At 36.4% G+C, this 22,024-nt stretch overlaps 1 protein-coding gene across 4 annotated transcripts in view; it reads left to right on the top strand.

The window, feature by feature from the left end:
• The window catches only part of MON2 (MON2 homolog, regulator of endosome-to-Golgi trafficking), an 83,989-nt gene that overhangs the window by 47,633 nt on the left and 14,332 nt on the right, over positions 1 to 22,024 (top strand). For 2 of the 4 annotated variants that reach the window (XM_040982578.1, XM_040982571.1), the window contains 10 exons: positions 328 to 503; positions 2,277 to 2,439; positions 3,550 to 3,843; positions 6,401 to 6,599; positions 9,493 to 10,121; positions 14,856 to 14,999; positions 15,646 to 15,663; positions 15,950 to 16,078; positions 18,000 to 18,190; positions 21,774 to 21,834. In XM_040982578.1, coding sequence (XP_040838512.1) covers positions 328 to 503; positions 2,277 to 2,439; positions 3,550 to 3,843; positions 6,401 to 6,599; positions 9,493 to 10,121; positions 14,856 to 14,999; positions 15,646 to 15,663; positions 15,950 to 16,078; positions 18,000 to 18,190; positions 21,774 to 21,834 — 2,004 coding nt within the window. The remainder of the gene's footprint in view (positions 1 to 327; positions 504 to 2,276; positions 2,440 to 3,549; positions 3,844 to 6,400; positions 6,600 to 9,492; positions 10,122 to 14,855; positions 15,000 to 15,645; positions 15,664 to 15,949; positions 16,079 to 17,999; positions 18,191 to 21,773; positions 21,835 to 22,024) is intronic. The other 2 variants (XM_040982596.1, XM_040982587.1) reach the window with 1 other exon arrangement.

Below are 22,024 nucleotides of genomic sequence, written 5' to 3'. Positions count from 1 at the left end.
GTGAGTCAGCTGACGGAAGATTCTTTCTATCTTTTTGTAACTCTAACATTGAAAGTAAATAGATAAATCTTAAAATTGTTTTTATCTTGAATATAATAATTCAAAGATTGATTTTTTTTCTTATTTAAAAACTAGATGCTAAAACAAGTTTAAAATGGTTACTGTTAGAGAAATCACTGTTTGTTAAAAATAGAAAAATAGAAAATATAGAAAAAGTTAACTTAATGCAGTGCTCTGAATGGAGGCAAATTTAACTTAACCAAAAGCAACAGCTTCTTGTCTTTTTGGGGGCTTCTTTCCCTAATCAGTTTCTTGCCCCCTTTTCAGCGGCTGCAGTTGCTTTTATTGAACCCATTAAAGGAGATGTCCAATATCAACCATCCTGATATCCGACTCAAGCAATTAGAATGTGTATTACAGATTCTCCAGAGTCAAGGAGACAGCCTTGGACCTGGATGGCCATTAGTGCTTGGAGTCATGGGCGCAATTAGAAATGATCAAGGGTAAGTGTTCATAGCTAACATCCAAAAAGTGATGCCGGTATAAAGGGAATCCATGCTACAATCTGTGGTGGTGATAATTATTTATGGAAACTGAAGTTCAAGATCTGTGAAGTTCAAGATCTGTGAGAGTTTTTTTTACCTCTACTTTCAAGTAGCTATAGAGTATTTGGGGGGATTCTTTTTGTTTCAGAAGGGTGGAAGAATTGCTGTTTATTTGATATTCATACGGGAGCACAAATCTTATGCTAAGAAAGATGAATCAGTCTAGTAAGTTTTATTACACTTGCATGATTGGGCTTTCTTTTGGTGAAATAAATATTTGGTAAGATGTGAAATACTATTTAGAATTTGACCTTCCTATGTATTGGGAAGTATCTGAAACTACTTCAAAATTACTGTATATTCACTTGAGTATTACACAGGGTTTTTTGTCTTGTGTATTCCTCACGCCATGCTTGCTAGTCACTCTGGCCACACAGATAAATAGCTGGTGCCCTGGAAGTGCAATTGTGCTATAGGAAAGAAACAAGTACTTGCAGTAGCGCTTCCAGGAAGAAAGTAGTTTGTTATGGCAGGAGAGAATAGAGCTCCAGCAGCAGGGGCAGAGGCAAAGGCAAAATGAGGAAACTTTTATGCTTTTATGAGCTTCTTGGATTAGTTTCAAGTACATTTGGGAGACAATTTAGGACTTTAAGCAGAGGACTGATGTGTTCAGATGTAATTTTGTAGTTACACTGCAACTTTAGCATGGGCAGGAGGGTAGCAAATGAGTGTGTATGTGTGTGTATACAGAGGTTTTCTAGAAATAAAAGTCTTCAGATTTAGCAGATCGACTCCAGGGGCTATGGCAAGCAGGAATTACTGCAGGTTTCTGAAGCAGTTTAACGCGTAGTGCCTTCACTGTCTTGAAAGGGAATACGGAAGAAAGCATATCCATTGAGAGGAAATGGATGAGGACATTGCAGTGGGGGGATTTTGCAGGCATTGGATATATTTGTAATTTTGAAGTGTGGGGCTCACATTTTTATTGTAACGATTCAGTAGAGCAATTTTAGATCATCAAGATGCCTAATAATTTATGGAAAACTGATTTTTCTCAGGCATTTATAGTAACACATTTCTTTAAGCAAATAACTAAGATCAAGCTAGTTTTTTCTTCTCCCCAATGTAATGTGTAAAATTATTGTGACACCAAAGCAAATTAGTATGTATAAGATGCTTAGAAAGTCTATGACATAAAAAGCACTCAAAAACTATTAACCATCATAATTTTTATTTTCACTGTTATTGCTTACTACTAGCATTTTAACTGAAAGTGTATACTTATTCTTTTCATCTGATATTTGTAACTCTTCTGACAGACTAGATGTAGATTCTTATATTCCTTTGAATATTTATGTGAGATATGAAAGAATTAGAAATTCACTCTTTTTTTCAGTGAGCACATTGTGTTTGTACATTTAGGCACAGTGCTGGATAAAATGGGGGAAAATATCTGGTGAATCTTTTCTCAATCATCATTTTACATTTTCTTTAGTCTACACATAGTAATAATTTGATATTAATACTTATTTTGTTAATACCTGATTTATTTTATCTGCAAGGTTTATTTGTTATTTTTGTTTAAAAGTGTACTTACATTTAGGTCAATATTACAAGATCTCTGTTGGAGAATATTTCCTCTAATTTCTTTGGTTAGTATTATTTTACGATTTGTATTTGCTTATTTCACTTAAATAGATCATTATGTATTTTTTCTTTAATTTTTTTTAGAGAGTCCTTGATACGAACTGCATTCCAGTGTCTTCAGTTGGTAGTGACTGATTTTTTACCAACAATGCCTTGCACTTGCCTTCAGATAGTTGTAGAAGTTGCAGGTAGCTTTGGACTTCATAACCAAGAACTTAATATTAGTTTAACCTCAATAGGTTTATTGGTAAGTAACATTACCTTTCTTATAATGACATAACTTAGAGATAACTTTGATTCAGTGAAAGTAAGTGTTTTTGACTGCATGGGAATTACTTAAATGACTTGTAAGTATCAAATTTATAGGTTGCATGAAGAGTTCAGTAATATTACTTAATAATTCATTAATAGAATATTTGGAATTGTCTTTGTATAATAACTTGACATTAGGCTTTTACAGGGTTGGTTGTGAGAGAATTTAGTAATAGTATACACAGAAAATCTTCCATTGACTTTAGAGTTATAGGTTAATCTTTTGGTTGTTTTTAATCAGTGATTTCATTGACTATTTAGCAAATCAAACTTATACAAAAGGTGTTACCATTTATGCAGTCTTATAATCTGCCAACAGTGTTCTGTTAGCTACGTATAATAGTGGAGGAACCAAAACTCTGAAACATGTATTTTAATTCTGTTTTATTCAACCTTGTTAAATTACTGGCCTCTTGAGCTTGATTTTATATAGTTTGATTATACAAATAATAAAATATTTGAATTTAGAATATCATTTATATTACATGAAATGAACATAAGGAGACCTGTTTATAATGTGTATTTAGAGACAATTAGCATCTTTTAAACATATATTATAACTTAGAGATTTGTACAGTTGAATTTAAATTTACCTCAGGTAGGTATTGCGGAGTGCTAAAGCGCTAATACCAATGCAGGTGTTGGATGTTAGGAGTCTTTGTTGGCGAGGCTTGGGGCCAGCAGCCACATTCCAGTAGCCATTGTACCACACATTCATATTACATTCACAATATTGAATTGTTATGTTTCTGCCATTGGCATAATTGTTACATTCACTAGTGTGTCTGAGAATGGGATCATCATTGATAGTATTTAGAGGCAATAATTGCTTTTGTACAGATTCATGTTTATTATTAATTGATATTAAGAAATTAATCTGGTTAGGCTGGTAATGGTATTATGGTATTCTTTATAGTTAATTATACATGATGGGTATATATCAGTGTATTACAGTTCACTATACTATATTTTTCTTTGTTTTTGAAATGTTACATGTTTAAAATCAACTCTGAATAAAATGGTATTTTTCTACTTTGCTTTGAAGTGGAATATTTCAGATTATTTTTTCCAAAGAGGAGAAGTTATTGAAAAAGAATTAAATAAGGAAGAGGCAGCACAGCAGAAACATGCAGAAGAGAAGGGAGAGATTTTGAATCGGCCGTTCCACCCTGCCCCACCATTTGATTGCTTGTGGTTATGTCTTTATGCAAAGTTGGGTGAACTGTGTGTGGACCCCCGTCCTGCTGTCAGGAAGAGTGCAGGGCAAACTTTGTTTTCTACCATTGGAGCACATGGAACTTTATTACAGCACTCAACCTGGCACACCGTTATTTGGAAGGTACTGTGAAATAGCCTGGGCTGCTAAGCTTTTAATTGAGACACACTTTTTCAGTGAAACTTGTTCCTTTGTGTTTCTTCAAGAAAAATTTACAAATGTTTATGTATTTGACAGAACAGAGAATTTCATTTTGTCATGTTACATTGCATCTTAAAGAAGAAAATAATTAACAAAAACTTCATTTTCATTTTTCTATCTTCCTCTCTTGCTACTTCTGCTTTGATTTTTACCTTTGTCCTTAATTTTATTTCCCTGTTTTCTCAAATGCCTGTATGGTCAATCCATAACACACAATGGGGTGCTGCTTTTGTTTGGAGAGCTACATTATTCAAATACAATCACACTAGAATTTTAGAATTGCTTATAAAAGAATGTAAATACCAATGATAGCTACCTAAAAACTTAAACAAAAATAACCTCTAGTTGGTTAGGTGTTCATGGTCACTTGCTAAATATACATTTTTTACCCGCTTATTAAAATTATCTTGCAGAATGAACAACTTGTTAGTGAGCATTCTGTCTTTCCAAAAATTGCCTGCTTCTTTGTGTTGTATTGGTTCTATTTTAATAAAATTCTATTTGTAACCCTCCCTCACATCCTCTTTCCTAGCTCTTTATAATTTGGTTTCCCAATAATTCTATTTTAGGGTCACGTAAGCATTAAAGTGTGACAGTCTCCTAGAGGACTTGTTTAAAGCATTCATTGCTGAGCTACCATCATCATTGCCATCTTGCCTTCAGAGTTCCTGCTTTGTTTTGGCTTGAAATAGGGCCTGCCTTAGAATTTGATTTCCTTCTTTGTCTCCCTTTCTTTCTTCCTTCCTTTTTTTTTTTTAATTTACTTATTTATTTGAAAGGCAGAATTGCAAAGAGAAGAGAGAGATCTTCCACCTCCTGACTCGCTCCCCAACTGGTTGCAATGATCAGGACTGTACCAAGCCAAAGCCAGGAGCCTGGAACTCCATCTGAGTTTCCTTTGTGGCTGCATGGGTCCAAGCACTTTTGGGCCATGGTCTGCTGCTCTTCTAGACACATTAGCAGGCAACTGGGTTGGAAGTGGAGCAGCTGAGATTCCAGTCAGTGGATATGTGTGATACTAGTATAGCAGGTGGCCTCATAACCTGCGGCGTCACAATATCGGCACCCAAGAGTTTTTCTGTCAAGCTCCTAGGTGATGCTGATGCTGATGTTGTTGAGAGACCACATGTGGGGAGTCACAAGAATTGTCCATAACCTACAGGTGCTCTTCTGACTACTAACTCTGGCCGTGCTTCATCATCCTAATCATTTTTTAGTATATTATCACTTTTATTTTCTACTTGAAATTTTTGCATTTCTTGCTTTTTGTTTCACACCCTGTATTTACCTCTCTGTTCGATTTTTATTCTAGTTTTTTTTTCTGTTCCTCTTTTTAAATGTAAACATTCTCGAGCCTCAACTACTTGTTTTCTGGTTATTGTTAAACACTGTTGGTTTTTTTTTTTTCATTTTTTATATTTTTGACAATCTTTACATAGTTAATTAGGGTAAAAAGGTTCAAGGGTCATAGGGAAGTGGGTAAGACTATTATTTCCTTCATGTATCTGAGGTAAAGGGGGATATTAAGGGATAAGCCCCACCCAGTTTCCCACCCACCCCTATTCCCGATTGTGGGGCATGCTCTTAGATACTTGTTCAAGTGGTTTTGATAGTTCAACAGTTATGAATCACTGCCAAACTCGCCACTCCAAGCACGATGAGGTCGTTGAAGAATCCACAGATTGACATAGTCCATCACAGAGTCTCCATTTGCCCAGAATTTCACTGCCAACATACAGCTGAGGTGGTTGATTGACTTGTTCTGTCTTCTGTCTTTTCTTGGTTAGGGTTCTGAGTCTGGCATTTTGATTGGGGAGATCCCCAAAGAAACTTTGAGGTGTTTTCCAGACCAGATTCTTGTGTGTATTTGCAAGCACAGGGCCCGGCACTGTCCATCACCCTGATCAGCTGGTGGTTGCAATTGCTGGGTTGGTTCTGTTTTTAGCCCCGACTTCCACTGGAACCAATGGATGTTGCAGTCCAGCCTGGTTCTGCCCGGCACATACTCGACCTTCACATAAACCAGTAGGAACTGCAGCCTGGTCAGAGCGACCCACAGTAACTCCCACCAGGCCCGCTCCCTACCCTGGTTTGCCGGTATGTGTAACAGACTAGTCCAGTCTGTCCCACATCCCATTTGGCTCTTGTACATGTTGATGGGTATTGAAGCTTAGTTCCATCCAACCAGGCTCAACTATCCAGCCCTCACAGATGTTGTTGAGAAGCACCATTGTTAATCCTGGAGCTACAGATATGATCTCTATCAAATGTGTACTGTAATTGTTTTGGATCCCTCTTTTAATTTTTCAGAATCTAGGATCTTAGAATAAAATACATTGTCACCTCTGATGACCAGTTCCTCCAATTTTTGTAATTGATAATACTAACAAGGGCATTTTTGTAATAATTTCTAATTTCCTATGCTGTTCTTTGAGCTATGTTGCTGATATTTTTATGTGACATTTCAATAAATGTTTAGGTACTCTTCCACCTTTTGGACCGAGTTCGAGAGTCTTCTACCACTGCAGACAAAGAAAAGATTGAGTCTGGAGGTGGCAATATTCTCATTCATCATTCAAGAGATACAGCCGAGAAGCAGTGGGCTGAGACATGGGTATTAACATTAGCCGGAGTAGCAAGAATCTTTAACACTAGAAGATATTTATTGCAACCTTTAGGTGTGTATATTTTTTTTGTTTGTTTCTGGTTAAACAGATATGTGAAAGAAATTTTTATTAATATGGAAGATTCCTTTAGAATTTATATTTAATGCCAAGAAAAACTTATTTCACAGTCTTTATGTGTGAGGCCATCTGCATTTTTATTCTATTCACTGAGAAAATATACAATATCTAGCTACTGTGGGCTAGCACTTACTTAAGCTATATACAATGGTAGCAAAATTATACAATGGTTAAATGTTACAAGGAAATATTGTTAGCTTAAAATATATCTTCATCTAGGCTGTGAGTCCAGATTTCCTTGAGAAAGTCATATTTTGTCTAAGTTTTAGACATCAGGCAAAAGTAGATGCAGTAGAGATAGTCTGGTAGACAGAACACGTAAAATAGGAGAATTTTAATCCATGATGTGACATGATCAGATATACGTTCAGAAATTTCACTTTGGTTGGTGTTTGTAGAATGTTACAGAAGCTGGAAAAGATGACTAGATGTAGTTAGAAAGCTGTTGGTGGTGTTGGTCATTGCTTCTCAAGCATTACCAGGTTTATGCTTACAGAATGTTTGGTAACTGTAGAGATATTGGTTGTCGCAGCTGGAAAAGAATGGGTACTACTGCCATCTAGGAAATAGAGCGAAGGATGATGCCTGTCACAGCAAAGAATTATCTTGAATCTGTGATTATCTAACCAGTGATGTCATTGTGACCAAGACTGGATATACATTATAATACTTGGGAATTTGATGGTTGCAATAGAGATAATGGAGAAACATGACCAAAATATTTTATACATGCTTCTGTACATATTGCATAAAATATTGTACTTATTTTATTTGTATTTATATGCTCTGTATGTTCATGTGACTTAATAGACTTTTAAGTGATCATTTACTGTTTTGGAATAAGGTTCATATTGACATAACCACATGCTGTATATAATTATAACTAGTGTTTTGGAAAGGAGACTTCTTCCAAGAAACAAAATGTGTTAATAAACGAGTGGCAGAAAATTATTCCTCCAAAATAACTTTGAATATTCTAAATTGGAGATTTGATCGCTACTGTAGTTGTAGTTTTTCTCCTGACTTTTTAATTGACATGTTAACAGGCAGAAGTATTTGAAGTTTTTATGGTCTTAACATAGAATTTGTTAGAATGCTTTTAACACTTTACTTAAAAATCTGTATTTTCCTGTTGGCTCAAGTAGTTGAGCCCTTGCCACGCATGTGTAAACCTTAACTGAGGTCCGAGCTCCCAGCTTCTGCCTGCTCTAGTGCTGGCTGTGCAGGCACTGCAGATTGAACCAGGGAATGGGAGCTCTCTGTCCTCTGACCCACATGTTTCAGATTCTGAAAATGTAAGAAAATTGTGCAGCTGTAATATTTTTTATATATGAAAATCAAAGGGTTTTTTTATCAGTATATTTAAAATACTTGTACTTACTAAAAACATGTATCAGACTTTTTCAGTTTCTAAATTTTCCATTGATTTTCAGTGATTAAGAGTGAAAATGACAAGTCCAGCATTGTGTCAAAGCACGTTAAGCTGCTGCTTGTAAGAGTGCTGCTTCAATTCCTGGCTCTCTGTGTCAGCTCTGCCTCCCTGCTGATGCACCTGGGCAGCACCATGGTGACCCAGATGTCTGGTACCCTGCTACTAATGTGAGAGACCTGGATGAAATCCTGGCTCTGACTTGGCTGTTGGGAGGCCATTTAGGGAGTGAAGCAGTAATGGAAGATTGATCGATCTCTGTCTGTCTGTCTCTCCATGTCACACAAATTCAAATAAAAAAGACAATGTCTTATTTAATTATGAATAATGTTATATGGATAAGCTGAATATGTTACTGAAAAAATATTGTTTCAGTCATACTTTTTTTTATCTTTAAGGATTTATTTATTTGTAAGAGTTTCTGGAAGAGACAGAAAGAGGAAGTGATCTTTCAACCAGTGATTCACTCCTGAGATGGTTTCCACAAAGTCAGGAACCAGGAGCTTCATCCCTCTCTCCCACATGAGTTGCAGGGGCCCAAGTCTTTGGGCCATCTTCCATTGTTTTTTCACTGACTGTTATCAGGGAAGTGAGTCAAAAGTGGAGCATATGTGATGTCCATATGGGATGCTGGCAGCTTTACTCACCACACTACAATGCCAGCCTCTACTCATATATTTTTATTCTATTCTTGTTAGGTAAAAGTACTAGGAAATACTATAAACGTGTATATGCATGTGTGTATCTATCGATCGACACAGATGCCGATTGGTAGAGTTATAGAGTTTCCTTTTTTTTTTCTAAAGATTTGTTTATTTTTTATTGGGAATTCAGAGTTTACACAGAAGAGAGAGAGAAAAAAACATCTTCCGACCACTGGTTCAGTCCCCGAGTAGCCACAATGGCCGTAACTGAAGCCACGAACCAGGAGCCTTCTCCAGGTCTCCTATGTGGTGCAGGGTCCCAAGACCTTGGGCTAGCTTTGTCTGCCTTCCCAGGCCACAAGCTGGGAGCTGAATGGGAAGTGGAGCAGCTGGGATCAGAGCCGGCGCCCATATGGGATCCTCGAGCCTGCAAGGCGAGGACTTCAGCCACTAGACTGCCATGCCGGGCCCTAGAATTTCGTTTTTAAGACCAAAACATTATTTTGTATACCTACTAACTTGTTCTCGATACCTTTACTCCTTTAATCTGAAAGGTTTTTTTTTCTGAATTTCTGGACTGTAATGATTTAAATTTCACATTGTTAACTACCTTAGTACCTAACCATAATTTTTTTAGATCTGTGGAAACGTAAGCAGAAAAATAACGCAGATATGCTTTAAATTGTCTAACATTTAGAGACATTTTGATCACTTTCATGCTAATAGATTTTACTCTTTCTTCTTTTTAATACAGGGGATTTTTCAAAAGCCTGGGATGTTCTTCTTGACCATATACAATCAGCTGCACTCAGCAAAAACAATGAAGTTTCTCTGGCAGCTCTGAAAAGCTTCCAGGAAATTTTACAGATTGTGTCTCCTGTTCGGGACTCAGAGAAACCAGAGACACCGCCTGTTGTTAATGTGCCTGTGCCTGTCCTCATAGGGTCCGTATCAGGGCCTGCCATGAGCAGACCATTTGTAAGAACAGATTCTATTGGTGAAAGACTTGGAAGATACAGTAGTTCTGAGCCACCAGTAGTTACTGATGAGCTTGAAGACTTGAATCTCTGGTGGGCTGCGTGGAATACCTGGTATAGAATTGGATCTGAAAGCACTAAGCCTCCTATCGCTTTTGATAAACTAACTTTTATTCCCAGCCAGCCTTTTCTTACAGCTTTAATTCAGATATTTCCAGCTCTCTACCAACACATAAAAACTGGCTTCAACATGGATGACTTGCAAAAATTGGGAGTGATATTGCACAGTGCTGTTTCAGTCCCAATTAGTTCAGATGCATCTCCTTTCATTCTTCCATCTTACACTGAAGCAGTTTTGACAAGTTTACAGGAAGCTGTACTTACAGCTTTAGATGTTCTCCAAAAGGTAATTTTACTTTAGTGACTGTCTAAGCAATAATGCATGAGGAAATTTCTAACTTTGGTATATGCACTATGGGGGAAAAATTCTCAATTACTAAGATTGTTGTATTTATGCAAGAGTGTTAAGGTCTAATAATTTTAAAATCTGGTGATTTTCTGCGATTTCTGAAAAGCTAATTCAAGTCTGTTTTGAGTTAACTTTTAAGAAGCTTCCTGTATTTTTAGTTCATTAATGCAACTGTTGTCCTATTTATTTATTTATTTACTTACTTACTTACCTATTTTGGAGATAGTTTCTATCCATTAGTTCATTCCCCAGATGGCACAGCAACTGGGGGATGAACGAGAACAAATTAGGGAGCCAGGACCTCAATCCAGGTGTCTCACGTTCATGGCAAGAACCCAAGTACTTGAGCCATCATGCGCTGCCTCCCAGGTGCTCATTAGCAGGGAACTAGAATCAAGCACAGAGCTGGTACTCAAACCCAGACACTCTGTGTTGGAACAGAGGTGTTCTGGATGGCATATCCAGTGCCAAGCTAAACATCTGCCCATACGATTGATTCCTCATAAGAGGATTTAATGTTTGGAGCAGTGACAAAGTGCTTTTATGATTATAAAATTAGTAACCAATGGGATTGCATTTTAGTTTTTTTTCCTCATTTGTCCTTAACTTTTGTTTTGGAATTATTTAATAAAAAGGATGAATGGGTAATTTATGGAAGAGTTTTATCATAGAAATTTTATTCATTTATCTTTTAAAGATTTATTTCTTTTCATGAAAAAGACAGATTTACTGAGAAAAGGAAAGAAAGATCTGCTGTCCACTGGTTCACTTCACGAGTGACTACAGTGGCCGGAGATGACCAATCTAAAACCAGAGGCCAGGAGCTTCTTCCTATTCTCCTGTGTGGATGCAGAATCCCAAAGGCTTGAACCATCCTCTACTGTTTTATGAAGCTACAAGCAGGGAGCTCAATTAGAAGTGGAGCAGCCAAGATACAAACTAGCACCCATATAGGATCCTGTACTTGGAGGTGGAGCATTAGCTAATTCAGCCCTCACCAGCTCCTTCTTATAGAAATTTTAAAGAGATGTATTTCTATCCTTATATATTTTTGATTTACAAAAAAAGTGTTATTAAAACAATCAGACTTAAAAATTATTAAGCAAATACAGATGGCAAGCAAGACCAGATCAAAATTAAATTGATAAGTGAGTTTACAACTTACCAAAATAGCAAGCAAAAAATTGCCATTGAACAGCTAGCCATTCTGATAAACTAGCTGAAATTCGAAAAAAATAAACTGAAGCTAGATCATACATGAGTTGTCAGTAGCCATTTATCTAATGCAAATCATGTTTCATGATTACCTGGATGTACTGTATCCAACTGGAATGATGGGTATTTTCACAGCAAGTATGGTAATGTTTTTGCTATACTATGATACCTCTGAATTGCCTCTGGGAGCAGTCTAGAGGAGCTGCAACCCTTAATGTGTTTAACCCTGATTGCATTGTGAAAGGAAATAGATTGTGGGAAAATGTAACATTTAAGACATCTGGCATTTACAAATATTTGTCATAAAGTTGTGAATTTTCCACAGTTGAAATCAATATAGCCATTTTTATTATCAGTGGGAATAAAAGTGGCCTGTTTATAATTACTTTTTCCTTCTGGCTGAGCAAACAAGATGAGCTGCTTACAGACTGTCCTAGGGGGAATGGAAACGTTAGTGTGTCCAAAAAGAAAAAGAAAACTCATAGACTTTTGGAATGTTCGTAATCTAGAACTGTCATTTAGATATTTGGTTCAAGTTTTTTATATATGTGTAAAAGATAATAAAAAAACAACAAACTTCTCCAAAAACTTTTAAGGGAAAAGAAGAAGCATGTGGTTCAGTTTTTTAAACAACTGAGCTTTCACTGTGAACACTATAATCATTCATCCCATTTATTAGAAATTTACTCTAAACTTTTAATAGCTTTGAAAACATAACATGCCTTCAGCTTGAAACTTAGGAGGCTTTGTTAGTTTGTATCAATGTATGTCCTTTTTGTATTAGTTTTTATTCTAGCCATTGTGTAATTACTTGTGTGATTACCTGAACGCGTCATAAATTTTAATGTAAGATCTCCAATAGACCTTTACTATCACCTAACCAGAAAATTACTGTTAACAAAAACATTTGTATTTCCTTCTGCAGTCATCAGAACAATTTTGCATAAGCAGAATTTCATTTCATTTTGGGATGTTATGCTTAAACTAACATGCTGTCCTGCAAAACATTTAATTGTCCAAAAGCTATTTTCTAAAGGAAAAATTAATTTCTGATCACCTATTTTTGTTCTAAAGGGGAGCCTTCAGTTGTTCTTCCTCAATACCCATACGTTTTGAGAGCCTCAGAGTCACAATCTGCTTATTTCTCAAATCACTAGTTCTCAGCCAAGTTGCCTTTGTTATGTGTGCTGATGAGTTTTCCAAGTAAAAGCAACTCAGAAACACATGGAAAAACGGCAATTTTAATTCTTTTTTTCTGTATGTGCTTTATGTAAGTTCTGAGGAGAGGAGATAGCTTGTGTCTCATTGCTGTTTAAACTTAGCGAACTGAGATGACTAAAAATAACGTGTCTCCTCCATCGTGCAGGATGTGGAGTTGTGTTTCAGGAGGTTCCATGACACTGTGTGTGAATGCTGCCTCTTTGCTTTTGTGTAATGAGACCCTGTCTTCTACATAATATAGACAAGTTTCTTAATCTGCTTGTCCTTTAGCTTACACATGTATAAAATTAAAATAATAAAAGTGCAACTTTTAGCTATTAAATGTGGTATTTGTAAAGTACTTAGTATTTGACACAAGGTAAACATTTAGTGAATGTTAGTCAATGTTAGTTTGATCGTTTTAAATTCCTTGGAAATAGCCTTGGTACATGACGGCTACTGAATCCTTTTTTGTCAAATGAGTTAAATAAAATCTCCAATTGTGTCAGACGTTAGACACAGTTTTTAGACACTGCTCGGGATGTCAAGCACTGGCCCCTCATATTGGAATGCATGAGTTCAAATTCTGGCTCGAACCACAGTTCTAGCTTCCTGTTAATGTACACCCCAGGAGGAAGCGAATGATTGCCCAAATAGCTGAGTGTCTGCCATCCATGGCGGGAGACTTGGATCCAGTCACTGGCTCCTGGTTCCAGCTTTGGTTGTTGTGGGCCTTTGAAGAGTGAACTAGCAGGTGGAAGCTCCTCTTCTCTGTCTGCTGGTTTGTATAGTTCTCTGCTTCTCAAATAAATAAATCAATACATTTTTAAAATATAGTTCTCTAGGACCAATAAGAAATATTGTCCTGAGTGCTTATTGATTCTTGACTTTTATATTAAAAAAATTTTTCACCAAAGGTGTCAGATTGGTTTTTCTGATATACATTCATTTTTTTTGTTTTTTTTCTTTGTAGGTTTTTAAATTTTATAGTCCAATTTTTCTACAGTTCAATTCATATAAATCTTTTACCTTCTTCAGACTTTTGAGTATGAAAAAAAATCCAATAAGAATTTTTTCTTAGATGGAAAAGAAGTGGATCCCATAGCATACATTTTAAGTTCCCAGAATTTCCTTTTTCAGTCGACTATACTATTAGTTTTGTTTTTATTAACAACCATCGGAAACTAGAATATATGGAGTGATTATTCTATTCTATGTTATTTCTGAGTAAATTGTTATTATTTTCTTAGGTATCTACATGGGCTTTTTCTTTCTTTTAAATTTATGGAAAATAAAAGGATTCACTTAGGGCAAACCAGTTTCTTTTCCACAGTAATTACTGGTTTGTTATAGTAAAAACATTTTACTTTTTGATTTTGAATAAAGTTTATATATTCAGGAACATCAGTCATTAAGGACACATAGTTCTATTAAAAATTAATATGTAGACTTGTTTTAGAAGCAAGTTTTCATAGAGGACTGACTTACCTCTTCCAACTTTGATTTCTTTAATGATTTGTTAGACTCAGTGGACCTGGCACGGTGCATACGTCATTTTCTCAACCCGATACCACTTAAAGCCAGTGTCACCTTGGTCAGCGATGCATTCATAATGATCTGATGACCGTATGACTGAGCAGAGGATCAGGCTGTCAACTCTTGGAATTGTTGGGGACTTCTCTTTAAGTGCTTGCCCCTTTCCACTGTGTTAAGGAGCAGCTCATGCCCCATTGAGAAAAGAGAGCATCTTCTTAACCAATTAACACTTTTAGTCCACCCTTCATTTAGCAAAAATAGTTCCAGTATCCTCTGTTGAAAATACTTATGGCCAGAAGTGTTTCAGACTCTGATTTTTTTCCAGATTTCTGAATATTTGTGTGTTAGCAAATGAAGTATCTTGAGGATATTCATTTATGTTTCCTGTGCAACCTTATACACATAGTCTGAAGGTGGTTTTATATTATATGCAGTGTTGCTGGTATTTTGACTGCGATTCTTCATAGGGGGTCAGATGTGAAATTTTCCATTTGTGTCTTCCTGTTTGTGCTTAGTTTCTGATTTTGGAGTGTTTGGAATTTCAGACTCACATTAGGAATGCTCAAGTTTAAAATCCTCCAGAACTTATAACAGATGGTGTAATACTTACATAAGATAGGACAGTCTTTAAGATTCTTTGGTTAAACAAATGCATGTATAGTAAAGAGCTTCATAGAGTTTGCGTTATACATTTCAGTGTTCATATTCTGCTTATTATAGGCCATATGTATAGGACCCGAAAACATGCAGATAATGTATCCAGCCATATTTGACCAGTTGCTGGCCTTTGTAGAATTTTCCTGTAAACCTCCTCAGTATGGACAACTGGAAACAAAACATATTGCAAATGCAAAATATAATCAGGTAACTTACTCTTTTATTATTTGGTATGTGGTGTTTCATAGCTTATAAATTATTCCACTTAATATAGACTTTGAGAAAAAGAAAATTTTTATTCACAATGAACTTAGGTGTATCTGTTAACAGTTTCAACTGAATAGAAATATTATTTGGGAAACCATTTCTATGTTCCTTTTCTTCTTTTTGCCCTCCTGCCCTCCCCAACCCCAGCTTTGTTTTTCACGTGATCCTTCAGGAGGTTTGGCCTTTCGTGTTACTCTAAACAAAACTTTTCATGAAATGAGGTTTCTTCCTCTCATTTCCTTAGCTTCCCCATCCCGCTACAGAGCGACTTCTACATCCCTAAAGCTAATCTTCACAGAAACAGAAACATCTATAATGTAAGATGAGGAAATTTATGCTAAAGAAGAAGTTGTCCACTGCTGGTGTGAAATTTAGTTGGATTTTATATGAAAGATTTTTATAGCCACAGATGGCGAAATTTTAACTGCGTTTTGGCTTAGGGAAAAGTAAATTTCAAAATGCATGCACATGCTTATTTTGTTCACTCAACATAAAAATTGAAATTTTATATCAACAGAAAAGTAGTTTCAATATGTATTAACTTTTCTTATTCTATTTGTCTTGCAACACAATGGAATCACAATAGATCCAACTATTTGCACCGGTGAGTTAAATTTCCTAAAACTGTCTTAACCTATTGGCAACAAATAAAATTACATCTTTCCCAGTTTTTGATAGAATGCTATGTATGCTTTTTCCAGTAGTTTTAATTTTTGCCTCGCTGAAAATGACTTTTTCATGGTGTACATATCTCCTCGAAAACTTTGCATGCACTATAATATGATCTAAAAACCAAGGCCTGAACTTTAGGACAAAGATGCTTTCTCCTTGAGTCCAATTTCCTTTAGTCCTATTTATTTTTAACTGTATTTGATTATATTGTTTTCTAGGCTGAATGGGTAGCCTTGAATTATGTACCATTTGCTGAGAGATCTTTAGAAGTAGTTGTGGATTTATACCAAAAAACAGCCTGTCACAAAGCAGTGGTGAATGAGAAAGTACTACAGAACGTTATTAAGGTACCTCTTCATTTCTGTCTTTCATTTGGTGATGATGGTGTTACTGAAATTACACTTTAGGTAATATATTATCACCGGGATAAATGTAAAATGTCATTTGTATTTATAGTTACTTGTGCATTTGTAGATTACATTTAACAAGTCAGTTTTCTAAAGTGTGAGGTACTTTTAATGAGGAATATTTGAGAGTAAGCATATAGGTTTCTTAAATATTGCCTCATGAGATAGTGATGATCCTGTTATGGTTGGAACATTTAATCATGCTTAAATAGTGAGAGATGAATAAAATGTTAGTTCTTTGCCAACAGTGAAAAAGTAACTATCTGAGGGGTTTTGGCAAGAACAAATAGAAGTGAGCCCAGCGTGGTAGCCTAGTGGCTAAATCTTAGCCTTGCAACTACTGGGATCTTGCATGATTCCAGCTGTTCCACTTCCCATCAAGCACCCTGCTTGTAGCCTGGGAAAACAGTAGAAGTTGGCCCCAAGCCTTAGGACCCTACACCCATCGGGAGACCTGAAAGAAGCTCCTGGCTCATGGCTTTGTATTTGCCTATCCCCAGCTTAAAAAAAAAAAGGAAAAGAATAGATGTGACTCTTAAAGGAGTAACAGTTTTCCATGTCTAAAGAGGGAAAGAGGCATTTTTGAAAACAAGCAAAGTGAAAGATCATAGTATATTTTCAGGAAATATTGAAAAATTACAGGACCAAGAATGAGCCTGAAAAAAGTACACACACACAATTTGGGATGTTCATTGTATAAATGTTCATTGTTCAGTGATAATTTGAATATAAAATATGCTAGGTTTTATATTCTTGAAATATGGATTTATTTCTTCTGTGTTAATCAGGCTAGAATTTCTGTGTAAAAGCAGCATTTGTATTCTACTGCAAATTATTTCACAATTTATTGATGCATGGGGATAAATCACTATGATAAATTGATTAGTCTAGGAGGCCTTTATGATCACCAAATTAGTTTTGTATGAGAAGAGTCCCTGTTTTTGAGGTGGAGGAGTCGGAAGGATGGGTCTCACCATGTTAGTGTGATCTGTAGCTCAGGTTCTCCGCTCCTGCACTCACGGTGATGAGAGATGCAATCATCTTAAAGAATATGTTTCCCTGAAACTCTTGGAAAGGGAAATAAAGCACATTAAAATGTTAGACTAGGGCCCGGCGCGATGGCACAGTGGTTAAGGTCCTCGCCTTGCACACCCGGGATCCCATGTGGGCGCCGGTTCTGGTCCCGGCAGCCCCGCTTCCCTTCCAGCTCCCTGCCTGTGGCCCGGGAAAGCAGTCGAGGACCGCCCAAAGCTTTGGGACCCTGCACCCACGTGGGAGACCCAGAAGAGGCTCCTGGCTTCGGATCGGCATAGCATCGGCCGTTGCGCTCACTTAGGGAGTGAATCATCGGACAAAAGATCTTCCTCTCTGTCTCTCCTCTCTGTATATCTGCCTTTCCAATAAAAATAAAATAAATCTTTAAAAAAAAAAGTTAGACTATAATATGAAATCCAAAAAATTTTAGAGATTTTGCTAACCATTAATAGAAAAAAATATTACTGTTCATCTCTGGGATGAGATCTCCTCAGCAGAATTACTTCTTGCTAGAAATGCAGCACAATTTTCTGGTTCTGTAATATCAAATTGAGAAAAAGCTGCAATAAATAAATTTCTTACTCTTTTCAGATAATGTCCCTTTTTTTAATATCGTAAAAAGTGAGGGTAAAAATATTTGTTCAGCGTAACTGTTTGGAAGATGGAGGCAGGAATTAATAATACATCTTTCTAGAAGGTAGGATTTGGAGATCATGTCTGAGAAGCAGCTTGCCATTATTTTTTTCTCTCTGCCTTAATGTTTTTTGTAATAAAATTGTGTGCCCATACCTGTTTTTGTAACTGTCTTAAACCGTCTTATTTTCAGACTCTTAGGGTTCCTCTTAGTTTGAAGTACTCCTGCCCTTCCGAAAGCACATGGAAACTGGCAGTGTCTTCTCTCCTCAAAGTCCTTTCTATTGGGCTACCTGTTGCCCGTCAGCATGCTTCTTCTGGAAAATTTGATACAATGTGGCCAGAACTAGCCAACACTTTTGAAGACTTTCTCTTTACTAAAAGGTCAGTTCATTCATTTTTTAAAATTAACATTTTAAAATTTCAAGAAGTAGCCTTTTATTTGTACAGTTGCTCTAAAACTAGTTTTTACTTTTTGTCATTATCAAAGTAATTGATTGTTAAGATCGAGGATTATTACACAAAATACAGCTGGATTAAGCTGTATTTTAGTTCCATTTTCTATAAGCAGTGGAAGGTGTTGCTCTTCACAGTATTTCTGCTTGGAAAGCAGGAATCTTACATAGAAGACCCATTTGAATGCATCATAATTAAGGAACCATGATTTCACCTTAGTGAAACACAAAAGTTTTTGAATTCTGGCCTTTGGAATTACAAAAGGACAAGTTTCTAGGAAATCAGGATCTTTTATGTTGAAACGTTTATAAAATCTTTAACGTAATTTACACTTAAAGCCATTGATAACTATGCCTTTGGTATTTCCTAATTTTCTGGTCTGCAAGCTGCTTTGGCAAGGTAGTACAATAAACAGAAAATACAAATAGAGTCAGAATCAATATAAAGAAGAGATAGACTGTGGATGTCACTGAAGGCTATAGTAAGTAGTAAGTTTAGGGAAAAGAAAACTATGAACTTGAAAAAAAAATCAGTAAGTACTACTTAATGGAAAGCACCTGTTCACCCAGAAACTTGTATACCATTGTTCATAGTAGCTTTATTTATAGGAGCCAAAACATGAAAATGACCACTTACCCCATCACCTGATGGATACATTGAGTGTGACATATCCGTTCTGTGGAATGCTTCAGCCGTGAAAAAGAATAAAGCACTGAGGCATGCTGTAACATGGATGAACTTTCATAACATTACAAGTAGGAGAAGTCGGGGGGAAAAGAAAAGGCCACATGTTATATATTCTGCTTTATGTGATAAAAACAGAATGTGCAAATCCACAGAGCCAAAGAACATTAATAGTCCTCAGGGATAGAGAGGACTGGGGGAATGGCAAGCAACTGCTAACAAGCACGAAGTTGCTGTGAGGATGATGCAAATGGTCTAAATGATGGGATGACATGGTAGCTCAACAGGCTAATCCTCTACCGGCAAGCACCAGCATCCTGTATGGATGCCACCTGTGTCCTGGCTGCTGCACTTCCAATCCAGCTGTGTGCTTGTGGCTTGGGAAAGCACCAGAGGATCCTGAACCCGCCTGGGAGACCCAAAAAAAGCTCCTGGCTTTAGATCAGTTTAACTCTGGCCATCGCAGTCAACTGGGGAGTGAACAAGTGGATTCAAGATCTTTCTCTCTGCTTCTCCTCTCTGTAAATCTGCCTTTCTAAGAAAAACAAATACATAAAAATTCCAAATTAGAAATGATAGTGATGACCCAACTTTATGAATATAATGAAAACTGCTAAATTATACTCTTTAATATGCTAGAGAACTGACAAAAATATAATGCTTTATCAATTTCAATATTTTAGATGAAAATTCATAAAAACTTTTTAGAATTACCACTGTACTCTTCAAGTTTAGAGAATTTAATTATGTTGCATGTCTTGTATTAGCACTGTAGGCCTCATGCCTTAAAAATCTTAGATTAATTTTGTTAATCATTAGCATTTTAAAATAAGATTTATTTAATTTGAAAGAGTTACAGAGACAGGGTGAGACACAGAAAGAGAGATCTGTTCACTTGCTCGCCCCACAGGTGACCGTGTCGGCTAGTGTCAGGTTAGCCCAAAGGCAGGAGCTTCCCGTTTGTCTCCAGTGGGGCCAGTGGGGGCCCAACATCTCAGCTCTGCTTTTCCCAGGCCCTAAGCAGGGAGCAAGATCAGAAGCAGAGCACCTGGGACGCAGGCCCGCACACACAGGGGATCTTGATATTGCAGGTGATGGCTTTACCTGCTACACATCAGTCGTAAACATTTTAAAAACTTCAGAAGTGTTTTTGATATTTGCATGCTTGAATATCTCCTTTATAAATCACAAGGATTAAGAGAAGTGAGTCTCTCAGTTTGTAGTTTTGTATGTCACTCTTTGTATGTTGCTCTTCCATAAACTATTTAACAATTCAGTTCACTGCTTCTAATGTACAATAAAAAAAAGCTTTAACGATATGACTATGTGTTTCTCATGTGATTTTTGTTTTTGTTGGTGGCCAATCCATTCTTAGCTCTTTTGAGCATCATCACAACTCTTCCAATGTCAGTCACTAAAAACTTATTTCTTGGTTCTAAGTTAAGAATAGAAGATGCTTTAATGATAGTGGTTGTGAAATTCCTGCGTCTGGATCACATTTGGGTATCTATGTGAAATCATTGCATTAGGTCCCAATACAAAATTAGCTTAAGAGTTGGACACTAGAATGTAAATTTCATGAAACAGGAATTCAGTCTATTTTGCTCATAATTAAATTTTGAATATCAAAAATAAAATGCCTCTTACAAAGTAGTAGTAATCAGTAAGCATCTATTTAATGAAAATTGCTCAAATGAAGTGGGCATGTTGTACAGATATCCGATACAGCCCTAGATACAATACTGTAAACCTCTGAACCTAAATATGCTAATACTGCTTTGCCAACTAGAATGTAGTGATAACATGATATAGGCTTACGTATCAGATAAATCTCGGTTGAAATGGCCTTGGGCCCGGTGCAGTGGCCTAGTGACGAAAGTCCTCACATTGAATGATTGAATGTGCTGGGATTCCTTATGGGTGCCAGTTCTAATCCTGGCAGCCCTGTTTCCCATCCAGCTCCCTACTAGTGACCTGAGAAAATAGTCGAGGACGGCCCAAAGCCTTGAGACCTTGCACTTGCTTGGGAGACTCAGAGCAAGTTCCTGGCTCCTGGCTTCAATGGGTGCAGCTCTGGCCATTGTGGTCACTTGGGGAGTGAATCATCGGACGGAAGATCTTCATCTCTGTCTCTCTTCCTCTCTCTATATCTGATTTTGCAATAGAAATAAAATGAATCTTTAAAAAAAAATAGAAATTATGGCCTTGCCGTTTACTTGCAGTGTGTTCAGGGGGACATGTTAACCATTGTGAGCTTCAATTATTCCCTTCTGTGAACTCTATAATAACGATAAAGGCAATAATAAAAATGGTAATAATAATTCTTAGAGCTGTGGATTGTCCCTGTCCTTTCTGGAACAGTTTTTGAACGACGTCTATTCTTTACAGATATTCTCTATTGTAAAGATGTTTTCATACATAGTATTTATTATAATGACGAAGGGTCTGTCTCCAAGTAGCTAGTTTGGGTTACATTAAGTCACTGCTGCCGTAAGTGAATTCAGGTAATATCACGATCATGATTTTTCCTATAGCTGAAGATCAAATAATACCTTCACCTTTGTTAATCAGAGTGTTGAAAGAAGCTTCGTTCTACAGATTTTGTACAGTTCAAGCATTTTTGTGGTTGAATTTCATGTTTGCAGTTTAGCATTTTCACTTATAGTAAGAAATTTAGTGAAAAAGTAGTGTTCATTTAAATAAATGCTAATCTCTAGCCTGGATGGAAATATGTTTGTCATGTCAGTGTTGTTTATCTGTCTCTGTTTGTGTTTCTAAGGAATATTTTATCCTAAAACTCAAGTGTTTACCTTTATTCATTTTTTAGCATACCTCCAGATAATCTTTCTATTCAAGAATTTCAAAGAAATGAAAGTATTGATGTTGAGGTGAGGAAACCATTTAAAACGTTTTTCTGTGACTATTTGTGAAAATCAAGCAATAAAATTTGTTGAAAATGTGAAATTGCTAAGAGTGTAAGTAATATAGTAAGCATGAGTTCTATAATAGTGACATTGTAAAGATGACTTTCTTAAGATTCTGCTACATGCTTATAGTCTAGATACTTAGTTTTATTCA

The sequence above is a fragment of the Ochotona curzoniae genome, unplaced genomic scaffold (assembly GCF_017591425.1).
Source record: "Ochotona curzoniae isolate NIBS_2020 unplaced genomic scaffold, NIBS_Ocur_1.0 contig_1014, whole genome shotgun sequence".
Taxonomy (NCBI): Eukaryota; Metazoa; Chordata; class Mammalia; order Lagomorpha; family Ochotonidae; genus Ochotona; species Ochotona curzoniae.
Note: the sequence above shows the minus strand (reverse complement) of the source record. Positions and strands in the feature narration are given on the sequence as shown.